Raw genomic sequence first — 23232 nt, 5'->3', positions numbered from 1 at the left:
AAGCAAAAAAACATACGCATATGTTTTATAAGCCATGTTTTTATGAATGTCCAGAAAACTTTCTAAGAATTCTTTTGAAAATAACACTCCAACTATGCCTTCAGCTAATAAAAAATAAAGCTTATGTTTTTTGCTATTGTTATTTGGTTGTGTACAAGGTCAATGTGTAGTAATGCCAGTGATAGAGTAGAAGGGACCCTGTCAGTGTTTGAGATGACAAATCAATGAGACGAATGTCAAACAAGAGAAAACAAACGGAGCACAAACTGTCCTGTCAGGGTGATTTAGTGCTGACAGACAAGGCAACATGATTCAATCAGCACTGAAAACAGAAGAAAAATAAAACCCATTTATCAGTTTCACCAGTCCCCAGGTCCCCTCCACCTCCACTCTTTTGTCATTAAGTTTAGCTCAAAGAATCCCAAGAGTCTGTGGAACCTTCCAGTGGCTTCTCTGGATGATTAATTAATAGTGTTTCACAGCTGTATCAATCAGTGGGTCTTATTTTATTTATTAATGTTATCCATGTTATTCATCTCAGTATCTCCAGCACCTAGGAAAGTGACCAGGACACAATCATGGCTCAATAAAATTTGTTGAAAGTTGGAGTTGAGAATCAATTTGGGGAGCTTCTACAAGAACTAAATAATTTCATTTTTCACTTTCCAATTAAGGTTCGAATAGTTTTGGAAGTCATGCATATATTAGCCAAAGGCTTCTCTTTGCCTTTATATTATCTTAACTAGTTTTTTTTTTTAATTTTTCATCAAATTTAATAAACATGTAATATGAAAACATATGAATGCCAAGTAAATGTACATAACAAAAATTAAATTTGATACGACTTAAAATGGAGATAAAAGAATAGTCTAATATAATTTGCACCTACAATTATAACAATAGATACAAATGTAAAGATTCAGCAAGAAAAAAGAACTTTTATTTTGTCTTTCTTTTCCTACAGACTAGGATATCACTAAGCCCAAAAGGCATTTTCCAGTATCTGTTTTATGTGACCTCTAAGCAACATTTCACACGGCTAACTATTGCTGCCTTCTTGGAACCCTCTCTCTCCCATGTCTGTATGACACCAAGCCTGGTTCTCGCTCTCTGACCACTGCTTCTCAGTTTCCTTTACTATCCATTCCTTCTCTATTTGACCTGTAAATGTTGGTGTTCTTCAGGTTTTGGTCTGTAACTCTGTTTTCCACTGTTTCCCATGACTTTAGCTACCATCTAAATGCTGATCATTTTCAATGGTTTCTCTTTGGACTCATAAAAGTTGATGATTTCACTACACACACACACACACACACACACACACACACGAGGTCTGAAAAGGAAGTTCGTGAACTTGTTGCAATGATGTTGCTAACCTTTTTTGATATCAGAGGTATTATTCATGACGAATAATCATGACAAACAGTTAAGTTTATTATTTGGAAGTGCTGGAAAGGCTGCATGAAAAAGTTAGACGACCTGAACTTTTCGTCCATAATTCATAGCTCTTGCATCACAACAATGCACCAGTTCACACGGCACTGTCTGTGAGGGAGTTTTTAGCCAGTAAACAAATAACTGTATTGGACCCTCTCCCTACTCACCTGATCTGGCCCCCAATGACTTCTTTCTATACTTTAAGATAAAGGAAACACTGAAAGGAAGACATTTTATGACATTCAGGACATCAAGGGTAATAGGAGGATAGCTGTGATGGCCACTTCAGAAAAAGAGTTCCAAAATTGCTTTGAAGCATTGACTAGGTACTGGTATCAGTGCATAGCTTCCCAAGGGGAGTACTTCCAAGGTGACCATAGTGATATTCAGCAATGAGGTATGTAGCACTTTTTCTAGGATGAGTTCACAAACTTAATTGTCTGATCTCATAGATAAATGAACACAGGTAAAGTAGTAAAGATAGAAAATAATTATTACCCCCAAATAGCTTTAGGGTCAGGTAGTTTAATGTGAGTTTTCTTTTTTTTTTTTAAGGTACCTTAAAAATAGCTCCAGAAGAACTTTGAAAATTACACAATTCACGAGATTATTATAATCTATTACCAAAATCTGAAAAGGCAATAATATAAACAAACGCTATACTAATTTATTCAGTAAGTTGTAAAACAATAAAACGCTAACAAATCTTGTACATTGATGTAAAGATCCTTCACAACATAATAAGGTTAATACTAGAAATATATATAGTTTACTATTAACAAATCCACTAACAGAATATAACATTAGTAAATCTATTAAGAGATATTCACTAATTTCAACGTATATTAAAATTTTCTAATAAAATTTAAAATTCACTATGATCTAAACTTTTAGAAAACCAGGATTAGGATACTTCCTGACTATTACAAAAACAATCAATTTATTTTTCTTTATTTTTGTTGAAAATAAATTTTGCTTTCTTCACTCATTCCTTTTTTCCCCTCTGCTTTGGCAACAATAAGTTTATTCTCTGTGTCCATGAGTCTGGTTATGTTTTGTTCATTTGTCTTGCTTTTTCTAGATGTCACAAATAAGTGAAAATACCTGGCATTTGACTTGTTCTGTTCGACTTATTTAACTTACCATAACACCCTCTAGGTCCATTCATATTGCCGCAATGGCAGGATTTCATTGTTTTTATGGCTGAGTAATATTCCATTGTATATCTCTACCACATTTTCTTTATCTATTCATCTATCAATGGAAACCTAGATTGTTTTCATATTTTGGCTATTGTTCATAACGTAATGAACATAGGGGTGCATATACCTTTTGAATTAAAAAAAAAAAAAGTATCTTGATTCAAGAATCAACACATAGTTAACATAATGACCCAAAATCAATGGGACACTGTGGAAGCAGTTGTAAGAAGGAAATTCATCGCAATACAGGCTTACGTCAAAAAACAAGAAGAATCTAAAATAAACAATCTAACTTTACACTTAATGGAATGAGAAAAATAACAGCAAACAAAGCTCAAAGTGAGTAAAAGAAAAAAAATAATAAAGATCAAAGTAAAAATAAGCAAAATAGAATTTAAAAACTTTAAAAGATCAAAGAAACCAAGAACCAGTTCCTTGAAAAGATAAACAAAATTGATAAACCTTTGACCAGACTCATCAAGAAAAAAAGAGAGAGGACCCAAATAAATACAGAAAAAACGAGAAGTGACAAGTGACACCACAGAAATACAAAGGATTATAAGTAAAAACTACAAACAATTATATGCCAACAAAATGGACAATCTAGAAGAAATGAATACATTCCTAGAAACATAGGATCTACCAAAACTGAACCAAGATGAAACAGAAAATCTGAACAGACTAATTACTACTAACAAAATTAAATCAGTTATCAAAAAACTCCCAACAAACAAAAGTCCTGGACTGGACAGCTTCACAGGTGAATTTTACCAAACATTCAAAGAAGAATTAACATCTACCATTCTCAAAGTATTCCAAAACAAAGTTCAAGAGGAGTGAAGCCTCCCAACCTCATTTTACAAGGCTGCCATTACCCTGATGCCAAAAGCAAAGATACTACCCAAAAAAAAAAAAAAAAAAAAAAAATTGTAAGCCAATATCCCGGGTGAACATAGAAGCAAAAATCAACAAAATGTTAGCAAATCAAATTCAGCAGATACATATGAAAGACCATATACCATGATCAAGTCAGACTTATTCTTGGGATGCAAAGTTGGATCATGATCCAAAAAACAATGTGATACACCACATAAACAAAATGTAGGATAAAAATCATATGATCATATAAATAGATGAACAAAAAGTGTTTGACAAAATTCAGCATCCATTTGTGATAATAACTCTCAGCAAAGTGGGAACAGAGGGAACATTCTTCAATATAATAAAGTCTACATACGACAACTGCACAGCTAACATCATACTCAATGGTGAAAACCTAAAAGCATTTTCCTTATGAAGAGGAACAGGAAAAGGATGTGCACCTTCACCACTTTTATCCAACAGTATTGGAAGTCCTAGTCACAGTAATCAGACAAGAAAAAGAAAAATATGCATCTGAATTAGAAAAGAAGTAAAACTGTCATTGTTTGCAGATGACTTGATACTACTACAGAGAGAAAACCCTAAAAATTCTACCAAAAAAACTGTTCGAACTGATTAATAAATTTAGTAAAGTAGCAGGATATAAAATTAATATTTAGAAATAGTTTGCATTTTTATACACCAATAATGAACTATCAGAAACAGAAATTTAAAAAGCAATCCCATTTACAACTGCATCAAAAAAATAATAATAAAATAAAATACCTAGGAATAAATTTATCCAAGGAGGTAATAGACCTGTACTCAGAAAACTGTATGATATTGTACAAAGAAATTGAAGAAGATACAAATAAATGGAAGTACATATTGTGCTCACAAATAGGAAAAATTAACATCTTTAAAACATCCATATTACCCAAAATAATCTATAAATTCAATGCAATCCCTATCAAAATACCAATGGCATTTTGCACAGAACTAGAACAAATAATCCTAAAATTTATATGGAGTCACAAAAGACCTTGAATAGCCAAAGCAATCTTGAGAAAGAAGAACAAAGTTGGTGTCATCATGCTACCTGATATCAAACTATTCTACAAGCCTACAGTAATCAAAACAGCATGGTATTGGCATTAAAACAGACACATAAATCAATGGAACAGAATAGAGAGATCAGAAATAAACCCACACTTATATGGTCATTAAATCTATGACAAAGGAAGCATAATACACAATGGGATAACGATAGTCTCTTCAATAAATTGTGTTGGCAAAACTGGACAGATACATACACACACACACACACACAAATGAAACTAAACCACCTTATTATACCATATACAAGAATGAACTCAAAATAGGTTAAAGACTTAAATATAAGACCCAAAACCATACAATTTCTAATAGAAAACATAGGCAGTAAATTTTCTGACATTGCTCTTAGTAATATTTTTATCTGATATATCTCGTTGAGCAAGGGAAACATAAGAAAAATAAACAAATGGGACTATATCAAACTAAAAAGGTTTTGCACACCAAAGGAAACTATCAACAAAACGACAAAACAACCTACTGAATGGGAGAAGATATACACCTAATAAACAGTTAATATCCAAAATTTATAAAGAACTCATACAACTCAACACCAAAAAAACAAACAAACAAAAAAACAAACCCATTAAAAAATGGGCAGAGGACGTGAATAGACATATATCCCAAAGGATATATAACGAGCTTGGACAATTAAGTTCATGAACTTATCCTAGAAAAAATGCTACATACCTCATTGCTGAATATCACTATGGTGACCTTTGAGGTACATCCCTTAGGAAGCTATGCACCGATTCCAGCACCTAGTTGACCTTCAAAGCAATCTTGGAACTTTTTTTCTGCAATGGCCATCAGAGCTGTCATCATATTACCCTTAATGTACTGAATGTCATCATGTCTTCCTTTTAATATTTCCTTTATCTTCAGGTAAAGAAAGAAGTCATTGGGGGCCAGGTCAAGTGAGAAGGGAGGGTGTTCCAATACAGTTATTTGTTTACTGGCTAAAAACTCCCTCACAGTGCAGTGTGAGCTGGTGCATTGTCATGATGCAAGAGCCATGAATTGTTGGGGAAAAGTTCAGGTCATCTAACTTTTTTACACAGCCTTTTCAGCACTTCTAAATAGTAGAGTTGGTTAACTGTTTGTCCAGTTGGTACAAATTCATCATGAATAATCTCTCTGATATCAAAAAAGGTTAGCACCATCATTGCAACAAGTTCACGAACTTAATTGTTATTAAGTTGGCCTAGTAGATGGCCAATAGATATGAAAAAATATTCAATGTCACTAATTGTCAGAGAAATGCAAATTAAAACTACAATGAGACATTACCTTACCCCTGTCATAATGGCTGTCATCAATAAATCAACAAACAACAGGTGTCAGCAAGGATGTGGATAAAAGGGAACCCTCATGCACTGTTGGTTGGATTGCAAATTGGTGCAGCCACTATAGAAAACATTATAGAGGTTTGGTTCCTCAAAAAATTAAAAACAGAAGTACTCTTTATTTATCACCCAGCAATTCCACTTCTGGATATTTACCCAAAGAAATCCAAAACATTAATGCAAAAGATATATGCAGGCTAATGTACATTGCAGCATTATTTACATAGCCAAGATATAAAGCAACCTAACTGCCCATCAGGTGATTTGATAAAGTATATGTACATATGCACAATGGACTATTGCTTAGCCATAAAAAAGAATTAAATCTTACCATTTCTGACAACATGAATGGACCTAGAAGATATTATGCTAAGTGAAATAAGTCTGACATAGAAAGACAAATATCATATGATCTCACTCGTATATATGGAATCTAAAGAACACAATAAATGAACAACCAAAACAGAAACAGAGAACAAACTGATAGTTGCCTGACAGGAGGCTGGATGAAAAAGGTGCAGGGATTAAGAAGCACAAAATGGTATTTACAAAATAGTCACGGGGATGTAAAGTAAATCATAGAGAATATAGTCAATAATATCGCAATAACTATGTATATAGTGCCAGGTGGATACTAATCAGGGGGATCACTTCATAAATTATATAAATGTCTAACCACTATGCTTTACACCTGAAACTAATATCAAATAATATTGAATGTCAACTTTAATTGAAAAATAAAAAAATAATAAAATTGAGTAATGGAGAATAAAAAAGAATCAACACATAAAGATTAAACTCTGGAGGCATTCAGCTTAAAGGATGTAAAGAACAATGAGCCTTCTATCCCACTTAGTAAGTTCTAGAAGTCCTGGACAACTTAATACATATGAAATAATCTTTTGCTTTTCTCTTGAGTTATTTTTATATGTACCATGGAATATTTTCTATACCTGTCACTACACCAATTTTCTTTGCAAACTGTAATTTTCTTTATTACTTAATATCATCCTTTTTATATAAAAACCAAGGCTGTTTTTTATTTTTATTTCTCTCAAAAATTTTAAACCTATATGCTTTCCAGGTTTCCCCCAAGAAAGTCAAGAATTGGTGTTTAATTAGATGTCTTCAGTAGCAATGCAAGAAACTCTTTCAGTTACACTTCTGACAAATATAAGGTATTTTATATTACCTATCTTTCTCTAAACGCAGTTCTATTTAGTGTCTTCACCCACTTGTAAGTGCTTTAGGAAAGTGTCAGCATTTACAGGACCCAAATACTATCACTGAAGCTAAGATATTCAATTACGTTCATCCAAACTTTGAAAGATATTAAATCACAGAATGTAATTTTACATTCCATTTCTCAGCAAAATTTATTCTGAAGTCAATTACCAATGGTGGCTTTGCTTGAGAAATCTTGAAATAAAACTGCAGTGTTATAACTATGTTATAGTTATAAATGTAAAATCATTGAAAGTATTAGAAAATCACTGAGTCAATATTTAAGAATTATTTCAATGACATCACTTGTTTATAATACCCATCATGGCTTTATTTTCCATATAATCAGTTCAGTTTTCTCAGATCAGAAAATCAACTTTAATTCACAAAGAAGGAATCTGAATAAAGTGCATAATTTTACAAGTTTATTTAAAATCATTAACCTATCTTAAAATGTTATAGATTTGGGGGGAAATACAGCACATTTTAAAGTTGTATATATAATTACAAATATAGCCCAATTGATTCCCACTTTTGATATTATTACTAAGAATAGTTAACATTTATTGAATGTTCCCATATATTAAGCTTATAACTATTATGCTTGTATGATCTCATTTATTCCTCATAAATACCTCTTTATCCCCAGCTTACAAAAGGCTAAGCACAGCAAACTAAATGGCAGCAATAGGTTTTATAGCAATAGGTCCTATATCCCAGTGGTTTATCAAACGAGATTAGTATTGGAGTAGCTTAAACCGAGTATTAATTCTGCAACTAACCAGCATGTAATCTCTGGAAAATCTTTATCACCATGTCTTCTTTTAGGTTCTTGAGTAGATAAAATTCATGGTCCCTTACAAATCTTAGCTGAATAAAATATTTTAAGTTTGAAAAGTGGCAAATTCTTTAATTAATTGAATCAAATTATCATTTTAATACTTCTTTTATTTTCATTATTATTTACTATTGAAATACTTTAACATGGTAACAAAAGTGAAATAAAATAGTTTAGCAGCCAAAGAGCTTCAACTTTGAAAGCTGCATTTCAAAAAGATATAAAGAACTTAAGATATAGAGAAGAGAAAAAAAAGTATTACAAACACAAAATCCTGAACAATAGCATTTCTCTAAGGAAAAATAAATAAATACAGGGTACTTAATAATAGTCTTTAAAAAGTAACAACTTGTATGTTATCTTTTTTATTAATAAAACATAAAGTTTCAATTTAAGCTGTTCTACGTTGTTTTTTTTTTAAGTATCATTGGGAAAATAAACAGGAAAAATAATTGAATATTGGAAAAAAATGAGAGCAGTGAAGCAATGCAAACACCATCTGGTATTAAAATAAAGTGGTAAAAAATAAATAATAGAGACTATTATTCATCATCATTCACCCAAATATCTTGCAGGTAAAATTTTGACTTAAGTAGTTTAAAAATAGAAGTTTAAAAATCAAGGTTAAAAGTTAAAGTATTCCAGGTCAAAGTCATTAAAAATAAATTTACAAAAGCCAACAATAAACTGGGGTTTAGTCAATATTATAAAAGGAGTGATGCTTCCAATGCATTATTAGCTCATACCCATCAAGATTTTTAAATCTAAGACTCTCTTAGAAGAATGAATTAAGAGTTCATAGTAGAGGAAATGCAAAAGAATAATAAATACATTCACCTTTTCTCTATGGTCATTTCCTACTCTTCTCTTCACTTGTACCATCTCTAATGTACCTGCACACTCCTAGGTGAAGTTGCTTCCCATCCTCTATGCTTCCATACACTTTCATCCACCCATTTCAAAACCAATGCTTTACATTATATATTTACAGGGCTGTTTCTCCTACTAGATTTTAAGTACTTCAAGTCTAGACGACTGTATGTATGTATTTCCCAGAGCTCAGATCTGCCAATATGTCAGGGTAGGAAAGATTCCTTTTCCATTTCGAAAGTTCTCAAGTTTCTGCTATTTGCCTTGTAGCAGAAACCGAATAAGTGATTCAGTTTATTGAAATCCCATTTATTTTCTTTGGTGACATTTTCTGTTCTCAGAGTTATCTCATCTCAAAGTAGAAGGTCTCAGAAATAGGGTGCTGAACTTAACTCCTTGCGAATGTGGAAGACTTGATTTAGTCTCTTTATTGGAAACACCACTTCACGGGGTATCCACAGGATATGGGGTAGAGGGGTGTCACGCGGCTACATCTTGGAACTTTCACTGTAAACCAACAATGTTGCTGCAAAGGCTAATATAGAGATAATGGAGGAGTGTGAAGCAAACTCAGAAATAGCAGGCAGGCTCCAGAAGTAAATCCTCGTTTATAGAAGAATGCCCTTCTGACTTGCTCGCCTCTTCGACTCATTTTTCACTAGATTCCTCCATGCACGACACTCACCCATATTAAGTTCCTTTCAGTTCCTTAAACATGTCATAGTCTCTCTCACTGTGAGACTGTGCATTTGCTGCACACTTTCCCTGGAATACGCTCTTCTCTTTCTATATACCTTTTATAATATCTTCTGGCTCTACTAGACTCCTCTTTCCAACCTTCTCTGGCTCCAGGATTGGAGTTAGGTGCCTTCATCCATGATGTACATCCTCACTATTCGGTATCAGTTCCTATCCTATTTCCATCTGCCACTGAAAACCTTGTGTACTGACACCCGCTTACTCCTCTACCTCCCTCTCTTGCCTTGCTTGAAGACAGAAGCAGTATACTATTGGTATTTGTATTCTTAATGCTAAGGAAATTTTTATTAAAAGAGAAAATACAGCAATTGCTTGAGAAAAACCTATGGGGTAAAAAGACATTGAGTGGATTTTGACACTGGACCTTCCGTGTGTGTGTGTGTGTGTGTGTGTGTGTGTGTGTGTGTGTGTGTGTAGTATTGGTAGAATGTTAATTTTGAAGTCAGAAGGACCTGAAAAGTTTTTAAAAGCATTCTCGGTTTCTTTTTTCTGGTAAGTGGAATAATAATTCCCATCTCATAAGGATTTTAGTATGAGGATTGTACAATAGTGCTATGTCAGTGATGATGGATATAGTTGGTAACAAATACATTTATCAATTTAACCAATATTGTACAGCAGTGATTCTTAAAAATTCTCAATAAAGATTCTCTAAAAACAGAGCACATAAGCACAGAGGGCCTGGGAGATGTAGACCAAGTCAGCTCTCAACAAATTCAAAATTTGAGTCTCTGGTGTTTTTTTTCCCCTTTAAAATATATGCAAATTTGGAATTCCACTTCAATATTTAGCTCTATTTGTTCTGATATCAAAATGTCCCTGCCAAATTGTTCACATTGCCCCTCTACTTTTGCAATTGCATAGAGCCATATAAATGAGTTTTAACCAAAGGAATATGAATGTAGTGACAAGGTCCATTTCTGAGTCAAGACTTTAAAAGAAGTAAATAAGAAGCCCTCCTCGTGCTTTTTTCATTTTCAATAGGCTCAATGAGATCACAACATGTGACCCTGAGAGACGGCAGAGCAATAAGGTAGGAAGAGCTTGGAGTCCTTGAAACCATATGGAGGAGAGCCCAAAACTAGGATCACCCATCTTGAACTATTATGTGAACAAGAAATAAACTTCTATTAATATATTTGAACCATTAAAGAGTTTGGCTCTATCTGTTGCAGCAGCTACTGTTATTCAACCAGTACACCCGCCACCCCACCTCCCCCAAAAAAGAAAGAACTAAGCATTTTGCAGTGGAAAGATATCCTAACACCCAAATTACATGTTTTTGTATTGTCTACACTAATTATCAGACATTAATTTGCATTTTCTAAATAAGTGTAGTTGAAATGTTTATTCAACTATCTAGACTTCACCATGCATTAAAAACCTCTAATTAAAACATCTGCTCAGAATTTATCAATTTGCCAGGGGTTAAACATAACATAGCACGAAAATTGAGGCTTAACATTCATTCAGTTGTTATTCAGAAAGAAAGAGGGGGGGGAGAAAATATGAATAAGGAAAAACTAGTGGTGGTCCCAACAAAGCTATGTCAAATAATTTGTGATGGCACTAAATAATGATTTACACTCCTGGAATTTTTACTCTTTATGATATGTGGGGAAAATATATTAGAAATTTAACTCTGAAGCATTACTTTTATATTCGCCTCGAGAGCAAGTATCTTTAAGTGGATAGATTAGATATATAGATGATAGATAGATAGTATGTAAACAGAGAGAGAGAGAGGGGGGGGGAGAGAGAGAGAGAGAGAGAGAGAGAGAGATCAAAGGTCTATGATTGGAAAGTAGACAATCGGTATTAAAACACAATTAGGCACTAACATAGATAATTATGGCTTTTAGTCATTCTATAACACTATTCATAATCAGTAAAATATTACTTCTTTATTATTACATGATTTTTTTTCTCATAAATAATGATAAAAAATGTAAAAAGTAAAACAATAAATTAGAGAATCATAAAATCACTGAATTAAAATGATCACAGCTTCTAACACAATGATTTTTCTATTTTCTCCAAATGCATCAATGCTCTTTTTCATCAGTCTTATCAAGTTTTCTGCCATTTAGCAATACTTATGTCAATTCTCATATCTTAAACCATTTGTTTTTCTCACTCTTCATTGCACGCATCTGGAAAACTGTCAGTAGGATGAACTCAACCACCCATTGCTCTTTGTGTACACCAACCAGCTGACTACAACAGCAAAAAGCACACACAAGAGGGCAGAATGGCACCATTAGTGATGCGTGGTAGTTTCCTTAGGGTCCTCGGGGCCTTTGGCCTAAACATCTAGAACATTGTTGCAAACCATCTCTATTCTCCTCAAATTTCTGATAATGCATCCCTCCCACCACCTCCCTCCTCTACAGATAACCTTACCTTCTACTTCCTGGAAGTAAACAAAGAAGTAATCTGATAGATTTGCCTCAACTTAACTACTACCTTAAATGTTAAAACAGCTTCATCTAACCCTCTCCTCTCTGCCTTTCTCTTGATACAATAAAGTTGCTACTTAGTATCTCTTTAAAACCAATCTCTTCATATATTCTAAGTCCCAACACTTTCAGCTTTCCAACTTTCTCAAAAATCTTACACTAGCAACTTTTTAAAAAAAATCAAGCTGGCCTCTCTTTCTGGTTTTTTGTTTGTTTGTTTTTTGCAGACTAACCATTTTCTAGCCAGTCATTAAATATTGGATTTTTCCATGGCTTAGTGTCAATCAGGTTTTCTTTTCCTTTGTTCAATCTTACCCATCTTCGATTCTTATCTCTCTTATGACCTTGAGATTAGTATATGTGCTTTCTCTGACACCTGACTGTATTTTTATATCTCAAAGATTCCTCAAAATCATCAGGCCCAATATTGAACTTCTGCCCCATCGCACTGCCCATACTCTATTCCAAATCCACATCATGTGTGCCAGCTTTTCTCCTTAAATATTTCTTGATCCACTCATATCTTCCCAAGTCTTCCACCATCTTACCAAGTCTAGACTGTTATCTTTTACTTGGATTACTAGAATTTGCCTTGTTATATCTCATTTTTAAGTAAAATAATCTTAAAAAAATACAAAGAAAGATCACGCCACCATCCTATTGAAAAAACTTCAATGACTTCCCTTTGCTCTTAAGATCCGTAACCAAATACTTCACATGCTTCACTAAAGTCTATAAAATGGCCTACAAGTCCCCACTGTCTGAGATTCAGCAAACATTGCATTGTGTTCATACAATCTTTTCTATCCGTCTGACCATAGGTCCTTTACACAAGCTAATCCCTTTGCTTCTTCCTAAACAACCCATGAATCTCAGCTCAGACATTCCTCCCTTGGGACACTTCTCAGATTCTAAAGTCTAGATCAACGATCGTCTGCCCTCTTGCCCCTTCCTCCTGCCTTTGTCAATTGTATCATAACTTTACATTATATATCTAGTTGCACTGGGAGATATTTATTTTTTCTCAACCTATTACTCAGCACAGTACCAGAAACCACAGGGGTTCTCTTTTACTATTTCTTGAATTAATAGAAAAAGAGAAAATTAGAATGCATTCTATCTGTGCCCAATTTTAAGTCATGTAATAGATTTGCATCCAAGTTTACAGACATCTCTGACTTGAATTTTATAGATGATTCACTCAAATCATGTGTTTTCACACAGTCACTTATTGGAAGCATATTCAATTTCTACCACTGCAGCTGTTTTTATGGATTTTGGAGTGTTCAATTTAGTTTTAAAAAACTAGGAATTATCATTCATAAGCTATGTGAAAAAAAATCTTTGTTATTCTTTCATCGGTTTTCTTGGACTATTTGAATGTTTGCTTTCCTTTCGGCCTCCATTCCACAATGGCTTTGTCTCCTCTCTGAGTCACTACACAATATTTATATATAAAATAAGTAATACTGTTGACCCCAGACACACACAAAACATTTAGCTCTAAAACTCTGGCCCTTCTAAAACACAATTTTAATTGCCTAACAGCTATACATCAATTAGTAGGATATAAATTTGATGAGGACCAGGATCTCTATTTTGTTCACTGATCTATCCCTAGCACCTAAAAGAACACCTGGAATATATAGGTACTCAATAGATACTTATTGAATAAATGCACGTTCGCATAAAACATTATCAAATAATAGCAAAAATATGTCCTAAAATTATTGTATTATTTTCTGTTGGTCGTATGTAGACTATCTCCTCAGTAAAATTCTCTCCCATGGCAGGGATGACAAAATGAAGAAAAATCAATGCTTATCCAATTATTTCTCTTAACTTTCTAAAGTTGATAACTGCTAGGGTTTTTCATTTGAGTTCTAGTGGTGATTCCTGAAAATCATATGTAAAAATAAGTGGCATTAATGCACTACATTATCAACTTGCTTAGGGATTAAAGCAAGTTTAGATCCTTTTGTGGACAGGGACACAGGATGAACTGTAATAGATAATGGACATGTGGATGGAATAGGACCATAATATAGGGAACACTGTCCATAATAAAATCTGAAATACCATATATTTTTAATTGTAAGACACACTTCTGCCTTTCTGCACATTTAAATACCTCTAAAATTGAGATCCATCTAATAATCAAGAGAGTTTCTTAGTTTAATTGGTAATATTTTCTTCTTATTATCAGCGTATAAAATAATATAATGTCTCAAAACACAGAGCATTTTTTATTCAAATGAATGCTTTTATAACTATAGTATATATAATGGAGATAAACAGAGGTTTGGAAAGAGAAAAGACAGGAGTAAAATAAGATTATTAGAAGCAAAGAATGCCATTGTAAGTTTTTATCTACCGACCACAATCCTGGCCTTTATATATATAGAAACACATAGCGTTTATCGCCTCATGCTGGAATCAGTTGTGGATACGTCTGCCTCATTCCCTAAACTCCGTAAGAGCAGGGCTACTTAGTAATCCTCCTGTATTGCCCAGTACTGGGCACTCAACAGAAGTTTGTTCAAGCAAGTTAAATATAATAGCATTGTCTTCTACAAAAAGGGCAGCAAATAGAATTTATTGCAATAAAAGTGCAAGGTATTTCATCAGAATATATTAATCTCTCTGATGAAGAACATTAACCTACTTGGGCTATTTGATTACTCTCTAATTCACTGACGCATTAATTTTTTGCCTGCAGTAATTACCAAATCAGGAATTACTAATAGAGAAATGGATTAAAATCTACTACTCCAGGCACCTGACAATGCCCTGGTGACCTTCAATATTTCTGAAAAAATAAACATATTCTCCAAAAGTAATTTGCCAGAATTAGCATCGCTAATTGTCACATATGTGATGTAAATGTATAAAGGTCTCAATTTTCCAGGGGTTTATAAAAGTAAACACACAATTGCAACTGATGCACTGAACATGGAAAATATACGAACAGTGTCAGAATGATTAAATGTAAACACATTCATAGCTTGTGCAACCCAGCACGAGCAAATTTAGGAGTAGACTTAAAATAACACAGTGAGCATGACTAAATAGGTGGTAGAGATGATAAATGATCAGTTCTAACAAATCAAGGAAGGCTCCATATCAGTGTTGGCATTTTCAGTGTTCTCTGAATAGTAGGAAAAATTATTTCGATCACCAAGTGTATGGTCGAAATAAAATTTCCAATCAAGGAAATCACTAGAGAAGATAAAAATTGACAAAAATAAATGCATAGGAAAGAGAGGTTTCAAAGGATTGGGACTTTCATCCTGAAGGGAAATGGAATTCAAGTAGAGCTGAATTTCCAGTCACAGTGGCAGTATAAAGGGATTTTTATTCCATTTGTCATACTGAAGAGTTACTAAACAATTAAGAAAATAAAAATAAAACAAAACAAATTTTAAAACCTCAGTACTTTCTTTCTTCTTTAGTGAACAAAGCCAATAGCCATAATCCCAATTAACAACTTTGAGGAATAACGAAAAAACACATTTTGTTCTCTACCAAAGCACAAGCAGATCCTGAGAATCAACACTCACCATAACTCACCCCCTTCACCTCCAGACCTGAATAGGAAAAGTGTCCCCTTAAAAGCATGTAAGAGCTCAGAAATATCCCCTCAGAATCTTTATAACGAGGGCCATGAGCAGGCGATGTCAGTCCCTTGCCATACCACCCATGGGAAGTCTGCTGAAGACAACATCACACCAGAAACCCATTGGGTTGCCAAATTCCTGGCCAATCCTCAGGGGCGATGGTTGAAAGATAAAGCATGCTGAAGCAAAACAGAAAGGCAAAGAATAGCACATGGCAGTGAAAATACCTGCAAGGGATGTACTGTGAGTCCTGCCAAATTCTACAGGGTATGCGCTAAGGACAGCATTGATTTGATGAGCATGGATCTCAGAATTACAAACTTCAGTCAAAGCTGAGGAGTGCCTCAGCTCTCTCCTCCAACTTCCCCTCACTCTATTTTTCAACAAATAGCTGCCCCATTTAAAGATGAGTACTGACTAAGAACTAGCATAGAGCATGTATTTTAAAAAAAATCATATTTTGAGTAGAAAAAGCATTAAGCGTTTTATGGATCAGCATTGTATTATGTGGTTTGGCTACATCAGTGAACAATACAGACACCTGCTTTCATGGAGCCTCATTATAGTAGGAGAGACAGATAATACACAATTAACATGCAAGCTAATTAAATTAAACAGTATGTTAGAAAGGGATCATTGTTAGGAAAAAAGTTTTATAGATCAGGTAAGGAGGATCAGGAAGTGGTGGAGGAGAAAGCAGGTGGCAGTAGTAAATAACACAGTCAGAGAAGATGTGATCTAAGCAAGCACTGGATGGAGGCAGAACTAAGAAAGCAGATGTCTGATGAAAGAGCATTTTAGGCAGAGAGAAAGACCCTGAGGTGTGAGTTCCTGCAACACTGAAGGACTATTAAAGCAGGAACAACAGAGTACAGACCAGTAGAAACTAAGACAAGAAAGTTGGTGAGGGTGTAGGCAGGCAGATGGTCACCCTCAGATCATGTAAGCCATTATAAGGACCTTGGCTTTAACTCGTAGGGGAATAGGAAAGTATTGGAGGGTTCCGAGCCAAGGACTAACAAGAGCTGACTAATGTTATAAAAGGAATACCCCGGTTTCTCTTTTGAAAACAGACTGTCGAGGGCAAAGGAAAATGCAGAAGACCTGTTAGAAACCATACTGAAGGAAGACCTTCATAAACCATGCAAAAAATAATGGGTAATGGTGGTTCAGGCAAGCGTGGCGCTAGTTCCAATAGTGAAAAGGGGTTGGATTCTGGATATAAGTTGAAAGAGTGTACAGTTTCTGACATATTGAAAATAAGTTGCAAGGAGAGGGATAAAGGATGAGTTCAAAGTTCATAGCTAGAGCATATGGAAGGGTGTCGTTGTCATCCACTAAGATGGTATTTAGCAAGTACAAAGGAGGAAGTCAGGAGTTCAGTTTTGGAAGTGCTGAATTTGAGCCACCAATTAAGTATCCAAATGCGGATGTCAAGTAGGTCATGGAATGTATGAGCCTGGGGTTCAGGAGGGAGACCTGGGCTGCAGTTTAAGTTCAACTGGTGTCAGGTTTACATAGTTCTCAAAGTCAGGATGAGCTCAGAAACTGATGAGTTCATAAGAGAATGAGTGAGAATAAAAAGGAGATGAGGACCAAGACCTGAGTCTGGGGCACTCCAATATTAAAAGTATAGAAGTACAGGGAAAAGAAAATTGGCAAAGAACATTGAAAAGTCACAGCCAGTAAGGGAAACGCAGAAGGAGGGTATGAGCAGTCCTAGACTCTGACTGGTGAACACAGCAACATAGAGGCTACTAATAACCTCAAAATAAGTATTTTTAGGAAGAGGAGGGGAAATAAAGTGATTGGAGAGGTTTAAGAAAAAATGGACAAAGACTTGAAGAAAGTGAGTACAGATGAATCCTGCAAGGAGTCTGCTTTAAGGAAAGCCCATAAATGGGGTGTGGAGGAAGTGGAGTCAAGAGAAAGCTTTTGGTTTTTGAAAAAATGATATCTGAAAAATAACGGCATGTGTATGGTGGTAGAAGTACAATGGATTACAGAGAAGAAAAAGGGAAAATTGCTTCTGCATATTCTTGACTAGTGGGGAGGGGTTGGTGTCTACACTAGAGCAAAGAAGGGTTTTGGTAGGAGCACGGAGGCTTCCTCTGTGTAAGTGGAAAGAAAGAGTAGGAGGGAGTACGTGCTGATAGGTGCAATGTGTGATACAGGGAGCTGGTTTTTTTTTTTTTTTATGCCTTTAATCTTTTTGGTGAAATAGAATTCAAGATCATGAGCTAAGAGCATAAGGGTAGGGGTACTAGGGATTCTAGAAAAAATAAAAAGTTTTGAGATAATCACCTAAAGAGTGGGACAATAAGCAGAATAAAAATCCAGAATATAATCGCCTACTAGTATTAAATAACTACTTGAAAATTGTGGTTATAAATTAAAGTGAAATCAGCATAGTTAGGAATTTCTTCCAGTTATGTTCAGATGTACAGCTGCAGGTACAAAATAAGCTAATTTAAGTTTAACCGGAGTTGAGATTTTTGCTAAGCCAATATGATGAATCAAGTAAGGGTAGAAGAGTCCAGGGTACGTCTGAGTGATTATAATGAATTGCCATGGAATTTTAACTAAATAATGAAGGGATCATGGGCATCAAGAAGAGGGACAATTAAATAAATGGTGGTCAGATTGAATGGAATAATTCATTGAAAGTATGTATGGGCTGAACGACAGTTGGAGTCAGAATAGTACAAGAAGTGGACTGGAAAGAAAGGAAATGATAGAGAGTGAAATGCATAGATTTGAGATTATTTTTTTTTTAAAAGAAGGCTGGCAAAAAACACATGAAGAATATACAGCTCAAAAGGAATTATTGAGGGAAACTGGAGAAGTCAGATATAGACTCAAAGAAATTGCAGACATGAAGTTTCTAAATACAGCTCAAAGAACTTAAAAGACAACCAAAAAAAAGGGAAGAGAAAAAAATTTAAAACATTTCAGAGGCAAAGCCATTTGGAGAATGAATGCCAAATTCTATAACAAATGCTCAGGGAGAGATGGGACAGAATAGAGAAAATCATATACAGTGAAATAATAAAGAATTATAAATATTATTTAAAATATAAAAGGAGATATACAAAATCCAGTGTACGTATAAGATGTACTTTAAAATATAGTGAATATATTTAATTCAAGGATAAAAGAAAGATTAATACGAGTATTTGAGTAGAAAAGGCCACGTCACTTGAAATGAGACAAAAACATCTGGTTGGTCAGAGATTTTTCTGCAGGAAAATTCAATTCCAGAAACCCTGGAGCACCATCTACAAAGTTTTGAAGGTTCTATAGTGCCAGGATTTTATATTGTTAAATTTATTCTTGAATAGAAAGAAAACAAACACTTTCTCAAACATGCAAGTAATTAAGAGACCACAGGTATTATAAGACCCCCTTCTTGATTAAAAAAAATTACTGGAAAATAAAATTCACCTACTAAAATAATTAATAAAAATTAAACTCAAGGAAAGAAAAGCCATTGTCAAAAGATATTTGCTCATCATTCACTTCATTGATATATAATAAATTACAAGTAACTATGGATATTACAGTTTCAGAGCAGAATGCAAATTTTGTAATCCCTTAATATTTAAAAATAATATCACTAACACATATGAAATGTATGAGGAGGTGAGGTGGGAAGTATAAGAATGATAAATTTCTTCATATTGTCTGTCAACAAATCAATAAATATAATATGAAATTGAAATATGAAGCTAAAAAATGGATTACTTCAATCTCTACTTCTTTTAACATATTTTTCCTTAAGTATAAAGGATTCTTTCAAAAACTAGCGTCTCTTGTATTGAAGAATCAAAATTGTCTCATTCCATATTATTTCATTTCATTAAATTCAAGTAAAAATAACCTGAATATTAGTATGTTAAAATGCTATTATCCTATGTTATCTTTCTACTTTTGTTTGTCTCTCTAACTTTTCTTCAACAGAGAGACAGAGAGATTTACATGACATGCTTTCCACAAAATGTTAATGATGATTTTGGGAGGTTAATATGACTAAATTGAAAAGTAAAACACCCAGTGTTTAAAGGAATATTGAGAAACTGGCATTCTTATATACTGCTAATGAAAACTTTAGCAAAATTTTCCTTGTTATAAAATTCTAAGTACTTTAGTATCTCATTTTCTTATGAAATACATCTAGTATTCTATTTAGCTATCTTTCTCAATAGCTATATTTTAGGACTCCAAACTTTCAAGAGAGGTTATCTCTGGATGATAAAATTATCTTTATACAGTGGGTGCCAAAACAAATGTATACACATTTTAAGAAAGGAAAAAACTGTATTAAAATTGTAATACTCGAGATATACCAATAACAAAAGATGAATACACAAATCATGTGTATACATTTTTTTTGGCAGCCCCAGTATATTTTTTCCTCCTCTGTAGTTTTTCAATATACTGCCTTAACATGAAATACCATATATTTCAATAGATGCACATATTTTCACATCCCTGAAATCAAGATAAATGATAAAATCAGTAGTATCTTAGATTTAATGAAATGTGTTAATATGGTAATTGAAATATTAGAGTATTTAAAATAAAGGAGGGATGATGATTAAAGAGACATCACAGAAAATAACCTGTTGATGTACCTTAGAATTGACTCAGAGTGTTTCAAAGGAGAAGGTAACAATCTGGTTACAGTAGAGGTTGTTTTTGTGCAGACTCAATGAAATTTAAACAGGAAGGACATATTCAACAGGAATGAAGTCATTTACTATAATTGGCAAGACGAAATAGTGAGGTTTGGGGATGGAAAACAAAAACAAAACAAAACACCTTTCTGTTGCATTTAATTTGAAATAGAGTGAGACCTTATGAGAAAGCACTTACGGATTGGGCAGAGTCAGAATGAGACTGAGAAGGCACTGGACAAAGTGGTCTCAAATGACCACATTCTCTTTCCGAGTAGGATCGATTTATGAAATCACTTACTCTTGAAATGCAACCAAATTTTGAACCTGTTTCTTGCCCTTGCAGAGCTGAATGTATTTTACTCACAAATTTGATAAATGTAATTTCCACAGTTCTCACAAAAATATAAAAAAAAAAAATCTTATATTGAATTAAAGATGACCTTACCCTCTCTTCCTGCTTAATCTCTACCGTTTGTTATTCCATCAAAAACCTTTTACCAAATCCTCATACATTTTGGATTTGCACTCTTCTCTTGGTTATGCCGGAGGTAGACTACATCATTATTCCAATAATATATTTCCCTTGCCCTTGTAACAGATTCTTAGGACACATTTACAAGGAAGTGAAAAACAGGAAATGGTCATCTTTCTCTGAATTTTAAGTCATCCTTTCACTGAACTTTAAAATACTGAGTAAGGAATGTCAAGGCTTAGATAATTTTTAATTTGAATTTGTATGAGACTCTCTCATACAAAGGGGAATTCTGGTGCCTACACACACTATATACATTTACTTTTATTTTCATTTTTCCAAAAGCATTAAATGAAGTGTTTTTTTTTAAGAAATTGTCTTACCCAGTGAGTTTGACTGCATGTGTCCGAAGCTTTCGATATTTTTCTGATTCTTCATTTGTGCTGGTAACATGTCTATATATTCCAGACTTATAATGGAAGAAATCCTCATAGACTTGCATTATGGCTAAAATAAAACCCAACAGGATAAATGACACGGTTTTAAAAAATTATCTTTAAAAGTCTTCAGAAATCCTCACAGAACAATCAATGGGTACATTGCCAGGAATGGAACCTAAGAAGGGATTTTGCAATCTAGCATAATTTTGATTCCTGCTTAATTTTATTGGCTGCAATATTTTCTTGTTCTCTTATAAAAGCAATTTTTAGCTATTTGAATATTACTGAAGTACACATTATACCTAAACCACATCTATTCTTAATTGATAGAGGCACTATTACCAAGAATTTTGTCCCTTGCAGTGAAAGCCCACTGCACTTGGCTCATGATTGCAATTTCTCCATTAACCTTGTGCTTCACGACAAGCCTCTTAAAACTCCCATTAAGCTAGCAGTGAAGAGTGAGCCTATCAAACCAGGCTCAAAGTAATTGTCCTTAATCTTTAGAAATAAACACAAACCTTTCCTTGGTGAGTTTGAATAAAAAGCAATCCCTTGGCAAAAGAATACTCTGACAAGATTCCATCCTCCCAGCTCTGGATTGCTAAACCAATGTTGTATTCTTTAGAAAATTAGAGCTTATAGTTTATAAAGCTCTCCTTCATTCCCTCACCTAGATTACTTTTTTTCTGTGTTGTGTGCTTTGTTGAAGGGCTTGAGCAACTCAGGGTGAAAACTTTAAACTTCTCTTCTAGATGTGAATTGAAAATATTTTTAGTTTGAACAAGGTAAGTGTACCTTCCTAATTGTGTACAATGTTTGTCTATCTTAGTTTGACATGCATTTTAAATAAAATATGAACTAAGGTCACTGGCATTTGATAGATCCTAAAGTGAAGCGTTTACTCCAAAGTCAAAAATAACTTTTTAACGTTCCACTTTTTATTCCATTTTTTAATGTTCTGTGCCTTTTCTTATGCTGCTCAAATATTCTCAAAAGAGGTTAAATTTTCTTTATCTACTTTAAAACACATTTCCATAGGTTTTGAAAGAATTTATATACCTGTACTCTTTGCACATCTTTGCTTTTGTTCTCTTTCCATAACCTAAGCTTATTTTTAATTCTACATATTTTAGAAGAATGCACACAGTGTTACTTATTCAGCATACTGTTGCTTTTTACATTCTTTTGTACTGAGACCAGAGGGAAAACTGTACGTTAAACCAAGCAACAATGTGCAGACAATTATTATATATTGCATCTGTAGCAAGGTGAGTCACCCAGCATTTATAAAAATGTGAGGATACTGCTAGTGGTTTTCCTCTCTATAGAACCACTGGCTTCTTTAGCTTTTCCCAAGTCTATATTAACTACCATGAATAAAATACACTCTTCATTGCTGAAAAACACTATCAACTAAAGAAACATGAGTGAGAAGCCATTGCAATTAATTTGAATGCAGCACTTTCCTTCAGTTCCTGACACCATTAACACACATGATGAACCCACAAACATATAACTACATAAGCTACTGTAGTGCAGTTTTATTTTTGGAAAACTGCAGCAAACTTATACAGACTTCCAATATGCTGGAGGGCAGGATGAAGCCTGCCTCGACTGCAGCTCTGTCTTTTTCACCCCTGGTTCAGGCTGGCAGAAGGGTTCTCAACAAACATTTCAACGGATGTTGACTAATTTGCATTTCAACTTTATTACTTTGAAGTTGTATCTCTTCATTTTTGATTAATGTGAAATTCATGAACATCTGAGTATATGACCATAAAAGAAACCTAAGGTGTTTTCAATTTTAAATAATTATGTTCCAAATTTCTTTTGACAGAGACAGAGAGAAACAGAGAGAGAGAGAAAACTTAAAAGAGTAATGTTATGATCTGAAGATTCAGAGAGGTTAAAT

The 23232-nt window shown here is 33.9% G+C and overlaps 1 protein-coding gene across 4 annotated transcripts in view; it reads right to left on the bottom strand.

The window, feature by feature from the left end:
* Nucleotides 1–23232, bottom strand: part of TINAG (tubulointerstitial nephritis antigen) — an 81397-nt gene that overhangs the window by 14676 nt on the left and 43489 nt on the right. For 3 of the 4 annotated variants that reach the window (XM_033102465.1, XM_033102464.1, XM_033102466.1), the window contains one exon: nt 21261–21384. In XM_033102465.1, coding sequence (XP_032958356.1) covers nt 21261–21384 — 124 coding nt within the window. Of the gene's footprint in view, nt 1–15803; nt 15906–21260; nt 21385–23232 lie in introns of all 4 variants that reach the window. The other variant, XR_004422642.1, reaches the window with a different exon arrangement.

The sequence above is a fragment of the Rhinolophus ferrumequinum genome, chromosome 3 (genome assembly GCF_004115265.2).
Source record: "Rhinolophus ferrumequinum isolate MPI-CBG mRhiFer1 chromosome 3, mRhiFer1_v1.p, whole genome shotgun sequence".
Classification (NCBI taxonomy): Eukaryota; Metazoa; Chordata; class Mammalia; order Chiroptera; family Rhinolophidae; genus Rhinolophus; species Rhinolophus ferrumequinum.
This window is presented reverse-complemented; position numbering and strand designations above follow the sequence as displayed.